The 23,251-nt window shown below is 38.8% G+C and overlaps 4 protein-coding genes and 1 long non-coding RNA gene across 5 annotated transcripts in view; 4 read left to right on the top strand and 1 right to left on the bottom strand.

The window, feature by feature from the left end:
• The window catches only part of LOC145500338 (inactive phospholipase C-like protein 1), a 39,022-nt gene extending 29,679 nt beyond the window's left edge, over positions 1-9,343 (bottom strand). The window contains exons 1-2 of the mRNA XM_081479850.1: positions 9,034-9,343; positions 8,795-8,944 (exon numbers count right to left, since the gene is read on the bottom strand). Of these exons, the coding sequence (XP_081335976.1) occupies positions 8,795-8,944; positions 9,034-9,253 (370 nt within the window). The 5' untranslated portion in view covers positions 9,254-9,343. The remainder of the gene's footprint in view (positions 1-8,794; positions 8,945-9,033) is intronic.
• Positions 1-14,186, top strand: part of LOC145500342 (glutamate receptor ionotropic, kainate 2-like) — a 230,248-nt gene extending 216,062 nt beyond the window's left edge. The window contains exon 16 of the transcript XR_014051050.1: positions 14,168-14,186. The gene's annotated coding sequence lies outside the window, so the exon portion shown is untranslated. The remainder of the gene's footprint in view (positions 1-14,167) is intronic.
• On the top strand, positions 9,260-10,885 carry LOC145500419 (uncharacterized). The gene is made up of 2 exons (XR_014051062.1): positions 9,260-9,421; positions 10,258-10,885. It is a non-coding gene; the product is annotated as an uncharacterized LOC145500419 (long non-coding RNA).
• Positions 14,187-15,144: 958 nt separating the features above from the next.
• LOC145501664 (adenosine receptor A3-like) lies at positions 15,145-16,062 on the top strand. The gene has a single exon (XM_081481089.1). It carries the CDS (start codon positions 15,145-15,147, stop codon positions 16,060-16,062), a length of 918 nt encoding a protein of 305 aa, XP_081337215.1.
• A 3,271-nt stretch (positions 16,063-19,333) lies between these two features.
• On the top strand, positions 19,334-22,684 carry LOC145500313 (collagen triple helix repeat-containing protein 1-like). Its single transcript, XM_081479805.1, has 4 exons — positions 19,334-19,524; positions 20,143-20,271; positions 21,350-21,550; positions 22,110-22,684. Exons 2-4 carry the CDS (start codon positions 20,191-20,193, stop codon positions 22,464-22,466), a joined length of 639 nt encoding a protein of 212 aa, XP_081335931.1. The 5' UTR covers positions 19,334-19,524; positions 20,143-20,190; the 3' UTR covers positions 22,467-22,684.
• Positions 22,685-23,251: the final 567 nt, after the last annotated feature.

The following is a 23,251-nucleotide window of genomic DNA, read 5'->3' as shown; positions in this document are numbered from 1 at the left end:
CAGTGCAAGAAGTGTTAATTGAGGCTAAAAGGGCATGTTTCAATTGGCACTTTCCGATAATTATGCAATGAATTTTAATTGATTGTTACATGTACCTTGGCAATACTGGGGATAACTCCACAGTCAGCAGTCAAAGCATCATCAAATCGTTCAGAGGAATCTGCAGGAGTCTTCAGAAATTTGACGGCATAATAACTTGTTCCAAAGTTGACTGATTGGGCATGTTTACAAGGTGGCTTTACTAACTGGTTACATCATTAGGTACTTTATATCTAATAAATCACCAAAACTTCATTCAATTGTTGCTTTCCCCTGGCTGAGGTATGAATTAACTCTTTGCTGCTCACTATTGCCTGAATCCCACCCATTCACCCATGTGAGTGTTGAGTCATCTCTTTTCACACTGTGAGGCCCTAGATTTTGGCTCTGGGTTTTTCTGTGCAAGTTTCTACTCAGGTTTTTTTTTCATACATTCAGTTGTCAGTGTAAAAAGGCTTATTATTTTTTCTCCAGCTTCTCATCCTTCAGAATCCTAAATCATTGAATCTGATTGGCTAATCCCACCCACTCCAGCGGTTCAGATTTTCCCATCTCGATTTCTCTGAGTATGGACTGCTCCAAAATTTCCACCTTTGGCAACTTTCCAAGCTTTCTGTTACACCATAAAACAATGTAAAAATGTACTAAACACTTAGTAGAGACTCAAACAATTACAGATTCCAATAGCTTTTTGTGCCTGAAATGTAAAAAGTTCTCATTTGAACTGAACAGCTTTCATTAAAATTCGACCCAAAAGTTGCTTTCAAAGTAATACTGTAGAGAAGAAACGTTATTTGCTGGCCTTGTTTGGTCTGTATTGACAAAACCTGTGCTAGAGGACTTGTGTATGGCGGGGCACACTCAAGACCTTGGGCACAGTTTTTCCCAATACGGACCTCCCAACCAGCAAATAACATACTGTATATTCATTTTTGTTGTTAATAAAGATCAGGCTGCATGGCCAGCTGTATGTGAGTAATCAATTTTTTGGGATTACATTTGTACAACTTGGAAAATCCAAGTTGTAGGTATAGATGGGAGATTCACTCGATCCTTTGCTCCATCGCTTCCTGTTAGACTTTTAGCAAATCTGCTCACCGAGTGAATAGTTTAGATTAAAAACGTCTGGATAGTAAAAAAAATAGCTAATGCAACAGAGAAATGGAAAAAGGAAAACTTGTATTTGATTATTTTTCTGACCTTGTGATTACAAAAAATCTTCTATTCTTGACTGGTTTTCCCGTGATTAATAAAAATCTAATGATTGCACTTTCTCTTACAATCTTGCATCATAAGCAGCTGGCTTTGATAAATCTACATCCTGTAAAGCCACAAGCTAACCTGAATAGACTGGTTTTAAATCCCAGAGTGTCCCTCAGGATCTTCAAAATGTGCCCTACAATGTGCACTTAAAGGGCCCTAGTCAGCCACACCTTTGTTTTTGTTTACATGCAAGAGTTTGGCTAACATGTTTTATTTGGAGTGTGTGAAAACGAAGGAAATCACTGTGACACTACTACAGATAATTAAACATACTTTCAGGAACACAACTTCCAGTAAAGCAATAACATTTTGCTTCACCATTGTGTAGTTCAGAAAATATCCATACCTCCCCCACAGAAGGGATTTTTTCTAACACCTCCCCACCCCTCTGGAAATTCCAGTTAAGCTTCATACATTTCTTTAAATTTTTTGGTCTTACAGAACCCCCCACCCCCCAGGAAATTCCAATCCCTTCTGTGGGGGGAGTATGGATATTTTCTGGAACCACACATTTAATGTCAATAATTTTGATAAGAAGAAATATAAGGAGTAGAGTAATTTGACAATTGGATGTATCCAACATGTTTGATGGCATTGAAAATGGCGGAGGCTGGCTAGGGACAGCATGTCTCACTCTGACAGACTTATGAAATGGGCGAAGTTGGTATAATACAAAGGAAAATGAATAGCAGAATGGGGATTGCAGAGAGAACAGCAAGTTAATAGTAGTTTGACACTATTCCCCTCTCTCATCTATACATCTGGAATATCCTACAGACAAAAATGGTAGTCACTGATGTCCAGTAATGAATAATTACTTATGTGGTCAAAAGATCTCAAAATCACAGACAGTGGAAATGCCACACAAAATGCATTAAATGAAGTGCTTAATTCTTGCTGATTGCAAAAAGTAAAAATTGCATTTAAGAGCAGTTTTCAGTTGAGTGCCACAAAACCAAACCCTAAGTAATCACTATAACCAATTTAAAAGGAAGGCTGAGGAAATTCTTTACTGCACCAAAAAGGTATCAGTTTCAGAGCAGAAATTGAAAAAATGGACGCTTTTTGTCCGAGTAACTGAATCAATCAATAATGAAAGCATTAAAGAAAATTTCATGATCAAGATCCAGTGACTGTGCTAATACTTTCTGAGGTGCTGTTGTTAATTTTTTATTAGTTAGAAAGTACTGGGATTGGTATGTTAGAATAAACTAATTTTAGAAGGTCCACAACAGGCCCATGTTACATGGCTGTCATTGTTTTACCTGTGTTAACAAATAAGTTAAAGTATGTATACATGCTTGTGCCTATTTTGCTTCATTAAATCAAAAGCTCAACATTACTAAAATAGCCTGTCTCATCATATAATCAAAGTGGCTGTGAGCCACTGAACTCAGAAATTGAATTATAAAAAGTCAAGTTGAAAAAAAAAACACAAAAACATACTTTCTATACCATCTAAACAGTTTACAAATCAAAGTGGCTGTGAGCCACTGAAATCGGATAATGATTTATGAAAGGCTGAGAATGGAGTTTTTGTATTAATTAAATAACGCAAGTCCATTCATAGATCCAAATGTAGTTGTTCAAAATTACATCGAGTTGTTAAGTCTCCCACTACTCCAGCTCCATTGAGTTCGTGATGAATGACATCATTGTCAAACATCTACATGTAAACAGATCTACGCAAGCACAAATGCGAAACAATTCCTGAAAGACAATAATTCACCTCTGCTTGAATGAGCTCAGCAACGACTTATTTGAACGATAAGCTGGAATCAGCCATCGACTCGTAGGGCTATCGCGCAACTCCTGAGCATGCTTTTCTGACAACCCAGCGTTTTTGTAGGAAGCAATTTAATGAATATGTCTCCCTAAATGTCTTCAGATGTTGATGTGGCTCAGTGGAGAAGATGATCACCCGACAAGTGAGAGGTTGCGAGTTCGAATCCTATGTTGCACAACAATTTTTTAAAATTTTTTTCTCTTTTAACAGATATAGAAAAAAGAGTTTACCGAAACACAGCCTTTGCCTTTCTGATGCTTAAAAAAACAAACATTTACCAAAATTGTAGCATTTGCTTTCCAATGAAAAATCATCTGAAGCTTTTAATCATTTGAGAATTCGTCCACAACATTAATTGAAGAAGCTAGTCATAAAAGGGGATAAGTGACGATTTTGGTTGCTTTTCTTTTTTCTTGCTCCAAATTAACTGAATTTTTGCATGTGGTCTTCAATGTAATAGAAAAACATGTTCCTGTATTTTTGCCGCTGGTTTTTGCTTCGCTTTATAAAGACGCCGCTAGGAAAACCGAGCATATGCAATATCCTGAAAACGAAGCAAGGTTCAGTGCAAAAACTATGGGACATTGCTAAACATACCTAAACAAAACTCTATGCGAAATTTGGAGTGTTTTCGACAAAGTTCACTTTTGATTAAAATACCTAACGCCCTTTTCCTGCCGAGGCTGCAAATAAACGAAGCCGGGCCTTTGTTATGATAAACAGAGCCGATCCTTTGTTATAATAACCAAGCCAAGCCTTTGTTATAAGTCGAAGTCTCGCCTCGGTTTATCATAACAAAGGATCGGCCCGCCACGACCGCAGGGACTTTGATCTCACTTAGAAAGCAGCAAAATGTCAATTTCACGCAACGTATAAGCTCAAAAATGTTGATTTTAGGTCAAAAAAAGTTTAAATGTTGATTTCACGTTAATGCGTGACGGCAAGGATGTTGGTTTCACTTAGAAACCAGCAAAATGTCAATTTTACGCAGCGCATAAGCTCAATGATGTTGATTTCAGGTCTAAATAGGTTAAAATGTTGATTTCACGTTAACGCGTGTCGGCAAGGATGTTGGTTTCACTTAGAGACCAGCAAAATGTCAATTTCACGCAGCGCATAAGCTCAATGATGTTGATTTCAGGTCTAAATAGGTTAAAATGTTGATTTCGCGTTAACGCGTGACGGTAAGGATGTTGGTTTCACTTAGAAACCAGCAAAATGTCAATTTCACACAGCGCATAAGCTCAATGATGTTGATTTCAGGTCTAAATAGGTTAAAATGTTGATTTCACGTTAACGCGTGACGGCAAGGAGGTTGATTTCTCTTAGAAACCAGCAAAATGTCAATTCCACGCAACGTATAAGCTCAAAAATGTTGCTTCTAGGTCAAAAAAGGTTTAAATGTTGATTTCACGTTGACGCGTGACGGCAAGGAAAGTTGGTTTCACTTAGAAACCAGCAAAATGTCAATTTTACGCAGCGCATAAGCTCGATGATGTTGATTTCAGGTCTAAATAGGTTAAAATGTTAATTTGACGTTAATGCGTGACGGCAAGGATGTTGGTTTCACTTAGAAAACAGCAAAATGGTAGGAGCCCATGATGGGCTCCTGAAAATGGTAATTTCACGCAACGTATAAGCTCAAAAATGCTGATTTCAGGTCAAAAAAAGGTGTAAATAAAAATAAAATGAAACAAATAAACATTTCAATAAACACTTTTTCAAATACGGCAACGTCTTCAATGGCTAAAAAATCACGAGATAAAACATAGTTTTCGACAAACGCGATCGTAGCTTTATGTCACGCACCGCCATAACTTCCAAGTTCAAAATGCGCTGGTACCTCTTATGCCTGATGAGGACAACAACTTTGGCGGCTGTTTAGTTTTGGATTTAAGAATTTGATGACTCCACGTGAAAACGCTCTATAAATAGGGCTGACAGATTAACAGATTAACCCTTCTGCGCAACATACGGGTCTCCATACATCTGCATGTCCCCTGATCCCAGAAGCTCAAAACACTACAAATCATGCCGATTTGAAATAAAATCAACGCAAACTGGATCACAGATCTGTTACAATCGATCGCCACTTGCTGGCCATTATTATGTTTAAATCTAGTTACCAGTTTGAGAAACGTCCGCAGAACGTAATTGCAATGCATGCCGGGAAGGGTCTTTACACCTCGTGTGCGGGAAGACATGGCGGTCAATACAAGACAAATTTTCTAAGTCTAAAACCAGTTCTCGCTTTCCAAACTTTGATGCTAGCAACGCTTGGCAAATGGGCCACAACTCACCAGAGGGTATTTTTCTTGGGCAAGAACTGCTCTTGGACTTTGCTACCTGGCTCGATCTGACTTCGAATGCCGATAACACGATTACGGTATATCAGCTGCCTTCGAAGTTTCAGAACACATTTTGATTCTTTAAAACGTGCTGATGACTTACGGGTTTATCGAGGCTTTATGATGCCTCTCAACCACCAGGTAGGCACACAAGGTACTTTAAAACAATGCTTAAGATATTAGTTGACAGAGCTCTAATGCGGCACATCTCTTTTTTGTTTGATGGCATTTCGTTTGACGCTCGATCGATTCACGTGTTGTGTTCATGTCACAATAACCGGTGTAAACAATCCGTTCCCAGATTTCCGCTCCATATGCTGTGGGATTTGGTTTTGACTTCATACACTATAAACAGTCTGCCTGTTTGCTGTTCAACAAATAAACTCCTAAAGACATGGCTAGGAAAAGCCAAGTTTTTTGCCTACGTTTTAACTCGAAAACAAAGCAAAAACCAGCGACAAAAATACAGAACCACATTTTTCTATTACATTGAAGACCACATGCAAAACTTCAGCTAATTTGGAGCAAGAAAAAAGAAAAGCAACCAAAATCGTCACTTATCCCCTTTTATGACTAGCTTCTTCAATTGATCTCGAACTCAAAGTACATGTATGTTAGCCTTATTCAAGCTTTAAGTTATCACTAGTATCAGATAGGACTGCAAAGGAAAAATGATGAAGACTTTCCCTTACAATTGAATCAAGGAGGATGAACCTTGAAGTCTTTCCCTATAAATCGTATATAAGCTTACTTCCATTGAACAGCATTGAATTGGTTTAACAGTGAGAACTTCAAGCTAAAAAACATATATGCTGTCAACTGTGCAGAAATGATCCCAAATAAGAAACATTGCCACAGAAACAAATCACTTGAGGATTGTATCTTTTCTGACTTGAGCGCAACCAGCGGCCACCACTTTATATACTGGTCAGCAGAGTTACTAAAAAGTTAACAGGAATCATCGTTGCTATGGTTATAAAATGAAATGGCGCAGTGAAAGTGAAATGGTTTAAGATAGAACATTACATGGCCACTTGGAGACACAAAATTTCTCCTCTTGTGTTGAAAAATGTTTCATTTGTTTGCTGCACTCATTCGTGGAATATCTTTGAACACTTGAAAATAAATTTTGTATTTTGTAATATCCTCTATGTATTTTTCCAAAAAAAAACAACATCTACATTGCACTTGTCAAAATTCACTGGAATCTTTACACCTGTTAGAGTTACAGTTGAATGGTGACATCTAGAACTCTGAGGTAAAATGAAAAACAGTTTGAGATGTTGGGAGTTCGAGATAGCATATAGAGAGCGACTGAAAAGTATACCTTAGAAAATGATTTGAATTTGAGATGGCGATGACTTTGAGATACGTGTAACCAAGTTTGAGATAGCGAGGTTCTGCTGTATTTAATTTTCTGTTTTAAATTGAATCTATAACAAAATTCTCCATTCTGATTGGTTCTCCTCACTCTTACTTTTCATGTAATGGACAGGTGAATGACATAGAAACCAATAACAGGTATCCAATAAGACCTTTTTGTAATTGGACACCCATCTCATTGGCTTGTCAATTATTTGTGCTTTAATGGCTTCCTTTTCAATGTTTTCTACTGTTTGAAAAAAATTGAATAAATTCTCCTGACTTTTAAGACTTCTTAATCTCCGAATTTGTTATTGATAATTATGATTAATTCAGTAAAATTTTGGAGATCATGTCGTACAATTCAGAATGTAATTGAGCTCATACTTTCAAATCAACCCCATACTGAGGGTCCATTCAACTTAGAAATTACTTGCCTGATTACTCCCAGATACTATTACTTATCTGGTTCTGTTGAATTGCAACACAAAATGATGCACTCAGTCTTAGCACTGGGCAATACCCATAGGTTGGCAGTGATGAGATAGCATTAAGTTAAGATATTTTGCCACTTCCTTTCAACATAAAAAGCCTGTACCGTTTGGCAGCAAATATTTCTACCAAGCTGTTTAATTCCCCTTAAATAAAACCATTTGGTTAATGATTCCTTATTTGTTCTAATTGATTTTCTGGAATTGGTAGTTCAGAAGTCGCCCCATGACTAAGCACCACAATAATTGATCTTTTGTATAATTTAATGGCATATGGTGCTAAACAATAACATTGGATATTATCTGAAAGAGAATGCACAGTGCAAATTCATGATCACAAAGCTTCTTGTCATACAGAATCAAATTTAAAACTTTAAATAAGCAATGATCTTTCAAGAAAAACGCTTTCTGTTTATATAAGAGATCTGCAAGGGTACAAAAAAAAGGAACATCAAAGAATATTTTTGTCAAACAGAGTGGGTTAATTTCCATATGTAAAACAAGATTATGAGCCAAGAGATGGCTTCTTTTAAAATACTCTCAACATGTGCGCTGGTAGAATATAAATTTACATAATGTACACAAAGCCTTGATCAGCCGGCTCGAATGTCTGCCATACAGTACAGCTGGTTTAAATATTAACCGATCTTTGCTAAAATTATTAACTTCTAACTTGTTTCTTTAATAATCGTTTTCTATCCGGAAGAAACAGTCTTGGAATTTCGAGAGGCCACGCTCTCGATTAAACGATAATATTTATCGATGTGGCGGAAATGTACATGTTTAGGTTAGTGCCACAGGCAAAATTGGAGAAAAATTTCAAGTACACAAAAACTAATAAAGAAATACTAATCGAAAGAGCATATTCGTATTTATGTTTACCTTACTCATACTTCCATCGAAGAGGCTTCAATTATGATCTCAAACGAAAATAGCTTCCTTGTATTAAAGGAGAATGGAAAAAATTCGAAGTCGAATCCAATTTAGTCACGGTCGACAGACACAAGCTGTCATCACAGCAAGGTGACGAAGAAAATTTTAACTGTCTTGTGATTCTAGCAACAGAAGCATTTACTAACTGGCAACTCATTTCCTGATACAAAGTGACGTCTTACAGGTTAAAACAGTTTCATTTTCGACGACTAGGATTTGATCGCTCGGATACGAAAGCAGAGGTACGCTTGTCTGAAAAAACGAGTCGACGTAAAACTTATTTCCCTCCAGGAAAACTTCATCTTCATTGTAGAATTTCACGCTGAAAGTAACAGCTATTTAAATTTCTTTCTGTATAATGGATGACAAGCAATGTTTTGTAAATACCACAAAATTGCTGCATCGCCTACTGCTAGCAATACGCTCTGTGGACTTCCCGCAAACTTGAATGCACGATTCATTAGAAGTTACAAAACATATGACAGCTCGTCGACCAAAATGGAATACAAAAAAAGGCTTTTACAAAATCAGACAGGACATTAAATATATTAGGACTAAACAAGAATACTTACTTCTTGCTTTGTCGGGCTTCTTGGAAGACGGCCGCCAGCGCAAGGCCGAGAGATCTTCGTCTAAATAGAAGAACCTCTGATACTGTCGAGAATTTGAGCGAATTTTCATGAGCTCTGAGCCAGTCTGCATGAAGGTCAAACAGTCCGCGGCTACAGAACAAAAACGACGAATTAATCATTTACGTCTCTCGAGGAACTAACATGGCAATTGTCTGCAAAGAAAGTCCGCTGCATCTCACCATTTATGATTCGCTTGTCCTCGGGTCGAGCGATAAACGAGACTGACTTCTGTAGGGATCGTTTCGAAGGTCTACCATCTTTTTTCAGAACGCTCGATTTTCGCGGTAAGTTCACCTTGGTCTCTTCGTCGAGGGCCTCTTTCTCCTCGTCAACCTGTCCTTCCCCGTTGGTAACTGAAGACTGAACTTCACTTGAAACGACTGAAGAAGAATCGGCCATATCAATAAAACACACAGCACAAACTCATGCTTCTTTTGTGCTAGCTTGCCCGCGAATCTCTGTTTTGATCGAAGTGCTGTCCACACTGCGGGGACCGAAATCAGCTCGTCGAAGACTGGGAACGAACACAACATGCGGGAGGAAATCATCAACCGGAACTCGAGGCAGGTAAGTCTTTTAAACTTATTTGCTCATATTTCTTTGTAGCAGGTTGATCAAAAGTTGGCGGCGTCCAATAAAACCTGAATAAACAATACGGCAGAATGAATGGGACTTAAATTAAGTTTTATTTGCATTGACGAAGGTTATTCCTCTAATCCCAAGTGGAAATATATATGTTAGACAATGGAACCTTTCATTTGCCTTTAAATAATATGAAGTAAAAGTACTTTCTCATCCATATTGACTATTGAAAGGTGAAAAAAAAAAAAAAAAAAAAAAAAATCGTGCAAATTTTTTGGGCCCAAACCAAATACAGAATTATCGCGACTGCACGTAATAAAAAAGAAATTTTGTGGCTGGATTTCAGACATGATTAAGGTTATGGTAATTCATTTTGATTCGATGTGAGAGCTGATAAAACTTGAAAAAGAAACGCCGCCGGGCCACTGCGAAATGCGGACATTTAATCTGCCGCAGCTATTTTATAATTCATGAGTTTTGCCATCCGGGGAGACTACCGCAGCATTACAATTTTACACGGCTAATTCACCACTGCTCCAATTTAACACAGTTTTTGTTTACTGCTTGCTGTTGTTGTTGTCGTTTGTTATACAACAGAGGCCTAAATGGATAAATTTCCATGAGCAGACCCAAAACATGAAGAAAGACCGCCACTCGCGAACCGGCGAGTCGGGCGCTACTTAACGCGAAACAAAGAAGCAAATGACATTATTGGGTGTAGTTCATTTTAAGCAAGACTCGTCGAAACGAGGTTGATTTTGTTAACTGATCTCCCTGACTGATGACCTGACACAGTTTTGAATATTTATGTTTCATTTTAGATCACTCATGGCAAACTGTCAACTGTGGCGTGTTTCTGAGCGAAATCCGCATACGGTTTCAGAACGTTTGTACAAGTTTCATTTACCCTGCAGTCATGAACAGATGGTTCCGAGTCCTACGCCGACCGAGGAGAAGCCAACTGCTAGCAGGGAAAGTTTCATGCTACTCAATATTCAAAAACGTCAATGCGAATAAGTTGAGAGGATGAAGGATAAGCGAATTAATCCCCCACATAGGCCTTATTGCCAAAGTAATCTCTCTCGAGTTATTCTAGCCATGACATCCGGCTCGTTCGACGACGAATGTCACCACGCGTGTTGGGTGGATGTTTTCTTGGAGGATGAAAAAGAAGGTAAAGTCACTTCAGCTGACCATGTCAGAAAACTCCGAGTGGAAGTCATGGGATTTGCTATCTCTAGATCCTCCCTGTTTCAGGCCGACACAGTATGAGGCAGGGTGTTCATTAGGCATCGGGGATCGGAGAATTCTCCGGCTACTACGTAGAATTCTCCGGGTAAATTTCAAAGGCTTCGCTCGTTCCGTGAAAGAGCTTCGCTCTTTAAAAAATCATTCTCCTGTTACTTTACACTACTCTCCTGCTATTTCAAATATTAACGAAAACCCTGATGAGGTGATTCAAAAGTCGCGCCATTCTCTTCTAGAAACATTGCATTCGATTGGTAAAAAATTCATATAAGTAGAGGGTCACACAGATGTATTTAGTTCGGGACAAGTGTAGTAAGTTTGGGACAAGTCGACCGGGCTTGTCTTGCTACCCGACTCTGACCCGACGTTGATTCAAACGACGAGCTACAGTCGAGCATGACGATAGCGTGACGTTTAAACCGTCCGGGCTTGAAAGGAATTATTTTGACTACTTTGGAAATAAGGCCAATATATGGGGATTTCTTTTTTTATTATTATTACTTTTCACCCTCTCTTAGCTGAACTGATATTAAGGAATCAAATGATGACTCCAAGAGGAGAAAAAACCATAAGATATCTCAGTATTGTAAAAGTACTTACTGCGGAAGTTCTCTGATTTGTCAACGGTTGACCCGAGATCTGGAACAAAACTCGGGTCTAATTCGTTGGTTGCCTGGGTCGCTTTTCTTAGAAGGATCTATGCTACATTCTACACTATCATAATATTTTACGTTTTTTTTTTATTTGGAGCATCGACATTAGCTGTCGATTTTTGTTCCTGAAATCCTCCGCGAGACTGGAAAAGTTAAAATTATGCCGGATATAAAGTAGCCTTTTCCAGGTGTTCAGTTAGTTGAGGCGCAGCGCGAAAAACGGCGCGCGAAAAAATAAAAAAAGCGCGGCGAGAGGAATCAAGCAGAGGGTATACCTCGTCCCGCAAACGAGAGTATACCAGATCCTGGTATACCGCAACGACCTTTTGTTAAGTTTTCCCATAGGCGTTCTTTCGCTTCTTAAGTGTAAATAGTTTTTAATTTTTAACTTAGGATAGAGGGCCACTGGTTCGTCAGTTTTTTACTGTTATGCGTTACCCTCTGTAAATAAAGTTGTTACTTACAGTGAAACCCCGCTCTACGGACACCCGCTTAATACGGACACCAAAGGGACATGATAAAGTGTCCGCATTATCCTGGTGTCCGTATTAAGCGGGCTAATTTAAGAGAAAATATATGAGCTTTTTAGTTGTCGGGACAAAGAAAACTGTCCGTTAGAAGCAGGTGTCCGTATTAAGCGGGTGTCCGTAGAGCAGGGTTTCCCTGTACTTACTTCTTCTCGCCTCACTTTTTCTATTTTTTCGCGCGCTGTTTTTCGCGCTGCGCCCCAATTAACTGAACGCCTGGAAGAGGCTAGATATAAAGGGAAAAAACGAGGAGGAGGGGTTTTGTTTCGTTGGATGCTGGTAGACGAAAGAGATCGCTCGATATCTATTTATTACAGACTCGTGATGTTTGACTAACACGCATGCGGGTTAAAATTTTCTACAAAGCATTAATTATAAATGAACGTTGTGCTCCGGTGAAAGTATTGGGCGTAAAACGACTAGGTGATTTTATATGTGCGCTGATCGCGGCAAATTTGGTCACCATTGAAAATGGCAAGCCGCATTGCATGGCTATCTGCAGCGAGTTCGCTAGGCAATCAGGTCTGCAGTAACTCCCAACAAGTTTACCGCTGATTTTAGAATTATCCCATACAGTGTTGGATCGTACGTCGGCACGATCAGAACCGCTGGCTGTGAAAATCGCACTGCCAAAAACAAACAGACTTAACGATTTTTGCAAATCGCAGCGGATCGGTGGGTGTAAGATACCTAGATTTCAGTCGCATCTAAAATATTCAAGGAGCAGTAAAACAAGCAATCAAACAATCCAGAATATCACCGAAATAGAAGTCAGTCTAAAATACCTTCTACGATCTCTGCCCGAGGATAGTAATCACTGAAGTTCAGCATCATTCTGTTTAAGAATCTTTGTATTGGGAGCTTGTAAGTCCGAGATGCAACGTAACTTTTAATTTTTTGAAAGGTCTACTCAGATGATAAAGCACAACATGTATACAGTCGAACACAAACAAGCTCTTAACATAGCCTGAGCAGTTTTCCTCAGCAAGTAGCGATTTCTACGCGCCGTAAATAGGGCATGTGGTACTCTACCATGTGTCCACGTAACCCCCTGGCCCTTAGGCTCTTACTCCCAGAATATACATTCGCCAGAAACCATTGATACACCTGGCATGGGGGAGGAGAGGGGCACTGGGAGTGAAAAGTGTAGCCCAAGAACACAACTCAATGACCTTAGCCAGGGTTCAAACCCAGACTGCTCGGTCCGTAATTCTGTGCGCTAACTTTTTTACTGATCCTGATATTCACAAAGATTCATCTTGGATCTCGGGCTCCCGCTTGTTCAAATTGTCCTTGCTTAATTTTTGTCCACCAATATTTGGACATTTTTTAATAGCATTATTGTGGAATCAGAAGTGCTGAAAAGTGCTGGTAATGTGCCAGTGAGAAAATAACTGACCATCCAAGAAGAGTAGGAGAGTATCCATACAGTTGTACACATCTAATGAAGCTTTAATTTCATACAGATTTCTTGTGTAAATATTAGTTACTCGACTAGATTTTTATTTTTGATTATTTCTTTTCTCATTTGTATCTTTTGCGTGTTCTCCATTTTTTCAGTTGTATAATGCTTGTCTATTATTTGCTAAAATATATCTTTATTATTGAAAAGGCTTATGATGGCTAGATTAGATGACTGCGTTTCCTCCGCCATCTTGGAAAACGACACTCTCGTCCCCTGAGACTGCGAGTCTTGACGCTGTCCAACAGGACCGCAGGTCCTGGGGAAGAGGATGAGAAAAAGAACCCTAGTGCACCTACATATCACAAGGTAGTTGCCTGTCATTGCCTATGACTGCTTGTGTCAGTTGCATGTCATTTTCGTGCGATTGAGTTTATGTAGTCCCTAGGCCTCGATGTTTCGCCTTGGTCAATCGTTTTTGGGTCACATGGTCCGAGGCGAGCGTCTCGGATAAGTCGCCAAAGTCATTTGACCGCTAAGGCCTGGGAGAAAGCCATACAGGAACTAGGCAACGATTGACTAGCGTCATATGCCGCTGAACCCACCCTGAAAATGGTGGAGACCTGGAAAAGGCGGAGGGAGGGGGGAGGGGACAGTACTAGTGAGGAAAGCGAACAACGACAGCGAATGCTCAGAATTTGGTTCCCAATATCTTTCTGGCAACTATTTCATTTGCAACCTTTCGATTTTAAGACTGATTCACGTGATTTCGTCTGAGATGAAAATTCGAAGAGCTTTTTAATTTTCAGTATGGGATCAGGCTTTAAGCAATTTTCCTTGCTAAAAATAACAACCTCAAGGTGGGAAGCCAGATGGTATATATACAAAACCCCTTAGTCAGAGTACAAAACGTGACATCTTGGCATGAAATGTAGATAACTGAAGCCATAAAAATCGATAATAATCGCATCACTGACGCAGAACTAAACATTTCTCTGCCAGGAATCAAACAGATCTACACCTAATAACATGATTTAAAAATAGAGCTTCCTATAAAAACCTGAGGAAATGTTAGCAGTCATGCTATTCGGTTACTCTACGTAATAACGTTATTAATAAAGTTTACACAAAAGAACTATATCACATTGTGTGAGATTTACGAAAAAAATAAATAAATAAATAAGCCAATTCTGAACTGAATGCCAATCGAGTTTTTTATTGTTAGCGAAAAGTTATATTAATATGCAAACTGCTCTCGCCTGCACAAGCAAAAAGCAGGTGTTTTCGGAGCGAATTGCGTTCGGAACTGTTTTTTTTTTTTTTTTATCGTTCCTCAGTAAAACCATGGTGATCTCTGACCTAACTGATGTTCAAAGATTTCTCAGCAGATTTTATTCGTTCATTTTTAAGACGTTTCGCCAACGAATTTTTGGGAAGTGTCAATCCCAGTTTAATTTGTTTACCTGTAGCTATAGGCGCTGCTGGATCCGTCGTATAAGTGATTGCTTCCTGCAGAGAGGGAAGAGAAACAATCATTGTCACGGAGTGTCATTTCAAATAGTCCATAAAGATCAATATTCAATGGAAAAAAGTTTCAAAAAGGTGCCAGGATAATTGCGTTTTCGATACTTCCTTCCATTTTTTACGTCGAATCAGGACTATTGTTTTGATCACTTTGAAGTTAAAGCGATCTTTCTTCCGCTTACTCAAGTGATACAGACAAATTTCGGCGTGGTTCGTAAGCTGTCGAGCAGGAAAAAGTGTCAAAAGTGCTTCTACAGGGCGCTATTTTGGTGTCATCATCTCGTTGGCAACTCTTCTTGAAGAAAAACAAAATACATAGTTGACTTCAGTACTTGTTCACGAAGAAACAACACCATGTCTAATGATACTTCACCGACAAGATGTTTCTTCATCGAACTCACCCCGCGACCTGCAAAATATTTCGACACGTTGTATCTCGTCTGTCTTGTTCTCCATGCGGTTTCCTTTCTTCCCGCAGCGATTGGAAATGGCGTCTTGACTTTAACAACATTCAAGACCCCCTCGCTTCAGAAGCCTTCGTTCGTACTGTTGAGTTGTGCGGCGTTTGCAGACTCACTCACTGGCTTTCTTGCCCAGCCAGTGGCAATGGCTTCGTTCGCCGCTAAACTTAAAGGACAATTCTCCGCTGCTTGTTGGCTGGATCTCTTGAAGGAGTGTTTGGGTTGGTTATTCGGAGGTATATCTGTGAGTATTCTAGCTTTTTTGAGCGTGGAACGCTACCTCGCGCTACGATTGGGCCTTCGCTACCAAACAGTTATCACGGTAAAACGTGTTTTACTCATTGTCATCTTCTTCTGGCTTGCACTGCTAACACTAGGAACGTTTCGTTTCTTCGCGCTCAGCAACAAGACATATGTTGCTATACACCTCCCATTCATGCTTCTAAGTCTGGTGATCCTCACGGCAACTTACTGTAAAATTCACCTTTTTATTAAAAGACACAGATTGAAACTCTCTCCCGCGGAAAATCAAAAGCCAAACGCTTTCGACGTCGCAAAGTACAAGAAGATCACTTTAGCTGTTCTTTACATAGTCTGTTTCTACTGGTTATTTTTCGCACCGTTTGTCTGCGTGCTGCTTGCATTTTTACTGTCAGGTTTCACTGAACGAGTCGAAGGCGCTTATTACATCACAACGACTCTTATACTCGCAAACGCGGCAGTAAACCCACTTCTTTATTGCTGGAAACTAAGGGCCCTTAGACAAGCCGTGTTAAAATACATCAAAGACATACTTCATTTACACTCTTAATGAAAGAAAACAAATTAAAACACTTTTCGTACCCACGTAAACAAAACTTTTATAGCGCAAAAAACATTAGCCTGTAGAACGTACAGATGTTTCTGCGTGGTTTGTACTTCATTCATAAAACTTCCGCCCCTTGACACAGGAATTTAGTGCTGTAATGGTATATTGCAAGTTCGCCATTAGTCAGCCGCAGGGTTTGAATAATATGAGCCGGGCTAAAACTCTAAGAAAAAAAGACAAGTTTCTGTGGGGTATTTTAATAAAGCAAATGAAAATCATGTATAGTTTGAGAAGGGATCTAAACGAATTCGTGAAAGGCAACATGCAATCGGTATTGTGACTGGTTTCTGAAAAGCACGCCTTAGCGACCCGCCTTTCGTCAAAGCTTCTACTTGTATTTCTAAAATTGTAAGAGACAAGGACAAAATGATCTTATTCCAGTTCCCTATGATGTAACATACTACGCATTCGGTGATTGAGAACAAGTGTAGGTTTTATGCACTCTTATTTTCTTGTAAGAATCTTTTCTGAGAACACTGGGGCTAAGATTAACCCAAGTTTTGAGAAAATGTCGATGACACACCCCAGGTAGAGTCACCGTAACAACTTCTTGAAAGAACAGTATGACTTCAAGGTAAAATTTGCATGCGTCTATAGAGACCATTAGTGCCGACATATCTGAATATAAATGATATGAGCCTGTCTTGTAATACTAAATAAATCTTTATTTACCCACAGTGTCCATTTCACTTACTGTGCTGTATTTCGGAGCCGTGCATAGTAACAAGAAAACTATGATTAACAAAATCTTATTTGATATAACCATCACACAGAAGGAGGATGAACTAGTGACCATGTGGCCTGCTTAGATTCGCGTGATAATTTATTTCACATCAAGACAGCTCCTCTGTAAGCAAAGCCCTTTTTGATGGCTTTTGTACCCTGGCTTCCGTATTTGGTCAGTTGGAATGAAAAGATAATGTTCAAATCCTCACAGATTATAGCTGTGTTGGATGGTGTTTGCCAAGGTGAAATTTTTTGAAATTCGGTTCGATTCATAGTCGTGTACAGTAGCGCCTTAAACACTGCTGTACAAACTACTGTTGTCTGGTCCGTCACCTAAGCTTGAGCAGTCAAGTCCATTTTTCGAGCTAAACAATTTAGAAAACGAAAAAAGAAGCGAAATATACTAAGAATTAGGCAATCAAGCTTCATTCAATTTTGGTTCAAAAATTGTAAACATTTGTGAAAGATATGTCGACCTACGTTCTTGTCTTGACGTCACAACCTGACTATTCCCAGGTTCTAACCCCTCGCGGTTCCTGACCCAATCGAAAATGGCTAACACGAGGAGAATAAAAAACGATACCCATTTTGATTAAGAATATCACACAAGCAGCGGTGATAAACATTTTAAAACCATGCATTTTATGAACTTGACGTTTCATATTTTAGGCAACATACATTTCAAAAGTATAACCGTTAAAAGTTTTTACAATGTATCAATGGGGGTCTGGAACCTAGACAGAAAACATTTCCAGATGAAATTTACGACGTTTCAAACGGAAACTGTCTGTAAAGTGACACGATGGAAAAGCTTTCCTAATAGATCCTAATAAAGTAAAAGCTTTTCACTGCTGACATTGGCTTTTAATGCTGGTTGCAACTCCTGAATAAACAAGGTCTCCTTAACCTTACAATGGTAGTCAGTCTTGCCGGACGCCAAAATGTCAAATTGGTCCCATTTGATGTTGTGACCAGTTGTTTTAACGTGATCAGCAATAGCAGAATAGTGGTCATATTTCGAAAGGGCCTTGAAATGTTCCGTTTTCCGGTCGTGAAGTCTTCACCTCGTTTTCCCAATGTAAAAATCATTGCAGTCCCAGCAACTAGCTTTGTAAATGACTTTAGATAATTGTGATCAGTTGAGACGGTCCTTGTATGGGAAGAAGGATTTGATGCGCTGGGTGCTTTGAAAAATAACTTTGACTTTAACAAAAGAGTAGAAACGATTTACACAAGGTTTTAGACGCTTAGTAGTATGATTGTTATGGAGACCTATATAAGGTAATAAAATAATAATAATAACATCTTTTTCGGGAACTGTTGCTACCCATTTTTTTGTCAATTTCCATATCATGATCTCATGAGAATTCCATCAAGCAAATAAAAAAATATCTGTCATATACACTTAAATAACAATTATTATGTGGCTAGCTCCGTGCGTGAGCGGACAAGGTGAATCAAATCCCGCGCTCTGATTGGCTCCCCAGCGGGCAAGATGGGGCTATCTTGCCCGCTCGGGACTACCCGCCGTGTCCCGCAAAAAATTTCCCCGAAAGCCATATATGAAATCCTTTATTGACCATGCTTGTTCGGTCAAGATGGCTTGATATTAGCCTCGTTCATTTTTTTTGCGAGTTTATGGACCTCGACTCCGTCTCGGTCCATAAACGTGCATATATATATCACTTCACAACGGGCCCAGGCTGTTCAAAGTCAGTAAGCTAACCCAGGATTAGCAAAAATCTTGACTTCAGTTTTAAATTTTTTCGGTGAAGTTTTCTCAGGTTTTTATTGTTCATCCTCCAGGTTTGAGCTTGGGTTACTTCAAACTACACTCGGCTTCATTTAAATTCAGTTATTTTTAAATGGTCGAATTATAATATCCTGAGTACATGTATTATCGGGGGCGTGTGAATTGCAAGCATGATCATTGTTAAATGATTAAATGATTAAATCATTGTTAAATGTTACGAAACCTGCTGCCGATAAATAAGGCGCCCTAGTTCTCCTAACTAAGTTGGATACAGTACTGCCTGTTTAGCTTTATTCAAATTTGTTAACGAATAAAACAAACGATTTGAATTGCTTGTCTGTTTGTTTTACTGAGTGCAACCAAGCGGTTAATCGGTTGCGACAAACTTGGATTTACAATGGATATACTGACGAAACTTTTCAAATTCAGCCACACCAATCAGGGAAAAGAACTTTCTTTGTATAATTATAAGAGGACTAACGGATGTAAGGAACCTATCAAATTTTCGAAACGTACGGATCGAAGCTATGGCTCCCTGTGCATTTTTAATAGTATTCTATCGCCATCACAAACGAGCGCGCGAAGTTGCGGCATAAAAGATCACAAAAAAATGCATATTTGGATCATTGATTCCTTATCTATGCTCACCATTCGATAAAGATAACTGTGTATACATGAAAAAATATATGGAGCCCATGAATGACGCGGTAAACATGGTAATAATATAAACACAACCCGCAGGCACAACCCGTAAACACGTCTCGAGGACGAGATTTTCGTGTTCCGTAATGTTTACCAAAATCGGCCTATAGCTGATCCACACTACTTAATACCGGAACACAAAAACACAATATCTTCAGAGGCACTCGGCACAAGACTGAGTACAACGTTAGAATCAAGGTGTAATTGCGAGCGATTTCGCTGAGGTGAGTAAATTTCTCTGTGAATACGATCATTATTGTGGTCAGTTTTCCCTTGAATTGATCCCGGTTTTGTACCCAGTCTTCTCAGAAGGCTAGCTAGTAACAAAATTTCGCACGCTAATTTATAATTGGCTGATGGCTTTCGGTATAAATGCGTAACAGCACAGTACTGTCTACATCACCTGTCTTTTTTGGTAATCACTTCTTCTGCCTGAGAGAAATTTTCTAGTTCAAGTTTTGGGTTTTGCTTTTGACTTTTGGCAATTGTTTCGGGTCGTTATGGGTATATTACATGTGCAACTTCTGCGCGCAGAACAGTTTAATTTCTCCATCTCTTACATCCAATAAAATGTCTAAGAATTAAGAGTGTAGAGGTACATCAAAATATATTGTCAAGTCCCTTGGTTTGTGAGAGAGAAATTAAATGTTGATGCGGCATGTTTAGTGGGGATCGAAAATTCTAGAATTTACCAAGTATTCGCGGAAATTTCCGAGTCGACGGCTTCCCCTACTCGCATCTCGGATGGCAATACAAACCGTTTTTTTAAGGAGACTAATGAAGATATGATATAAATCAACGCCATAATTTTATCTACTGATATTCACTGATTCCTTTAACAGATCCGAGAGATAGCTTTGTGCGAATTAAAGCTTTCCCTGTGTTGTAAAATGGTCATGATGCAATTTCAGCTACATCTTCTATCCACTTTGCTTGTTTTCCTGACTGCGTGTAACTGCAATGGACAGTCGGTAAGGCGGCATAGAGTAAACATTGCTAAATATTAAGGATAGGCCAAAGTACTTATCGGACCTCAGGACTTGGAGGAAATTTAAGTTACACTACATCATATGAGATGCATTCTTTTAGATACTTTTTGCCCAAAAAATGGAGCGATTTTCCAGAAAAGATCAGATCGACTTTCATTTTCGAATAATTTCAAGCATTACTTAGTAGTCTGTCTTTTACCAACTCTTGTTGTAATTTTTGCGAGTTAAATATCGATTTATAATTACCTGTGCGTACGTGTATCTTGGTTAGATGGTCTTTAGAGATATTAATATATTACTTTATTGTAGTTATAGTTTAGATAGCTTTCGGAGAAATTAGCATATATGTGCTATACTGTAAATCCGAACTTATCCCATAATATTCCCATCATCTTATCAAAGTTACCTGCCACCAGCTCATAATGATTCAAAAATATATGCCGCACCCCTGCTGTTATAACTCTGATTAAATGTTACATCTCTTAGTTGTTAGAGTTGTCTTTTTGTTAAAATCTACTGGCATTTATAAGGGGATGGTAGATGAATGTTGACAACAAAAATGACTAAATGTCAAGTGAGTTACCGCGACACATTCTGACACCTTAGTCTTCAACGAACTTCCTCAGCTGTCTATATTAAATACACTTTTTGACAACATTGAACTCATTAGGCCCTAAAATGCATAAACAAAAAAGCTGAAGTTTACTGCATCCACGACACGAAAAGCTAACATTATAAGGAAAGCATAATTGAACTGTTGGTTAGTTGAACAAGCTTGATTATCATAGACCGAATTATATAATTAAATGGAAGAAAATGCCTGCAAATAAGTCCTCTGTAATTTCCAAGGTATAGCATGGTAAGGTCTGGTAAAAGCTACGAAAATAATCGGCCTGCTGAGACGTTTGGGCTACATAAGGGAACAGTTCTCAGTTGACAAAACTCATGTGGACCATCTATATTTCAATATTTCATTTTCAGCAGCCATTTGCGAACTGATTTATACAAAGATTTGTTATCATCTCTTCGGTACTTTTCTTATAATTTTTTCCATGCATAGTATTGCCCTCCTCAAGGTCCGCCTGGCCAACCCGGGATTCCGGGCACTCCTGGTACTCCAGGAACTCCCGGAATACCGGGAACTCTAGGAACACCAGGAACTTTGGCTTCCGTGGGATATCCCGGTTTTTCTCGGCGATGGAAACAGTGTGCTTGGCAATATAATGAAAGACAGGATGACAGAGACAATGGCCAAGTACATGTAAGAATACTACATTATGAAAACTGAGAATTACAGTGAGAGAATGATAGTAATTACAACAATGATAGTGATAGTGATAGTGATAGTGATAATGCTAATAATAATGATAATAAGCTTTCTTTCACGAGAGTTACACCGTACTTGAAGTTATATTAACTGAAGCACTAATGGTCTTCTGTACTAAAAATATGACAATAAGAATTTTAATTCTTATTGCAGGAAATATTTAAAAATATTTCCTTTGAATACTTATCTTCAAGTCTGTAGTGAAATTCTCGTGAAATTATACTAAGCGGAGTAAAAACTCAAGTCGCATTTACAATCAAATGTTCCACTTCATTGTAGCTCGTTAAAAATAGCTATGAATGGCCTTTCTATGAAAAGAAATTATTAATGTAGTTCTTCTTTCAAATTAATGGAAAATAAGTTACAGACTCTAGTTGAAAAATCCGTCTGTGGCCCTTTCATCAACAACACGCACTTCCGAATATGATGAAACTAGGGTGCATATCCCTAACACATTTACCTTAAATTCGTGATTTGTTTTGTTCGGTTTCAGGAGTGCGTCTTTGTCAAGTCGAGGAGTGATTCATACCTGCGTGTGGTTTACATGGGTAACATTCGGATAAGAAAGTGTAGAAACTGCTGTAAGAGATGGTACTTCACTTTCAACAAGGCCGAGTGCAAGGACCCCGCCCCTATTGATGGTGCGCTGTACCAAAGCATTGACATTAACATTCACCGTGCCACTAACATAGAGGGCTACTGTGGCGGGATTGCCGCTGGGAAAGTGCAAGTTGGCTTCAGTATTGGAAACTGTGGCAATGGAATAAGCAGCCCTAGTGCTGATGGATGGACAAGTTGGAATCAGGCTATCAGGATCATTATTGAAGAAGTCGAACCGCCAGTTGCTTGACTTTTCACACTCAAAAAATAGAGTTCTCAAAAAAAAAAAAAAGAGGTGCTATTTAAGGGGTCATTTTTTAAAAGACGGGTGAACACATCGTTGTAGTAACGCAAGGCAATAATCTTAAAAGCTGGAGTTTATTTTATTTGAAATATCAGGCGTAGTGTTGGAATGTAATGGCTAAGCGGGCCAATATTGTATCTGAACGTAAAATGCGGTTCATTAAAGACAACAGTTGACTTAAAGTCTTTCATGTTGTTTATTTTATTCACTAAATACCCTAAATACCAAAACATACTCCTACAGGTTCACTTATCATTTCTCATCATTCATAAAAAAATTGTAAATTTGTTTAATACACTGTAAAGACTTATTGACACTAGCTTATTCGTTTGCGGCATAATCTCTAAGAATTTAGAACAAAGTCAGTTTTCGGGTTGGTACCAACAGTGTTTCGTTACAAGTTTTTATTATTAGGTAGTTTAACACCGGAAAACTAGCGCACGACGAAGGTCGAAACCATCTCTGAGCATACTGTAACTATATAAATAAAAATACAAGATCTAAAATGCAGGTATTAAATCGGAAAACAAATAACCCTCAGAGTTGGGGAGAGCTAGAGAAGGGGCTATCGTCTATTAGCTTTTGTTCTCGGAAACTCAAGGATATGAATTTTAAGGAGGCAATTAAATATGGTCTATCCAAACTTAATCCCCACTGTTTGAAAGAAGGACAGAGAAAAGCAGCGGAAGGCTATTCATGCAGCCAATACGTGTTTGTTTAGTCACAGAAGG

This window comes from Orbicella franksi, chromosome 10, assembly GCF_964199315.1.
Source record: "Orbicella franksi chromosome 10, jaOrbFran1.1, whole genome shotgun sequence".
NCBI lineage: Eukaryota > Metazoa > Cnidaria > Anthozoa > Scleractinia > Merulinidae > Orbicella > Orbicella franksi.
Note: the sequence above shows the minus strand (reverse complement) of the source record. Positions and strands in the feature narration are given on the sequence as shown.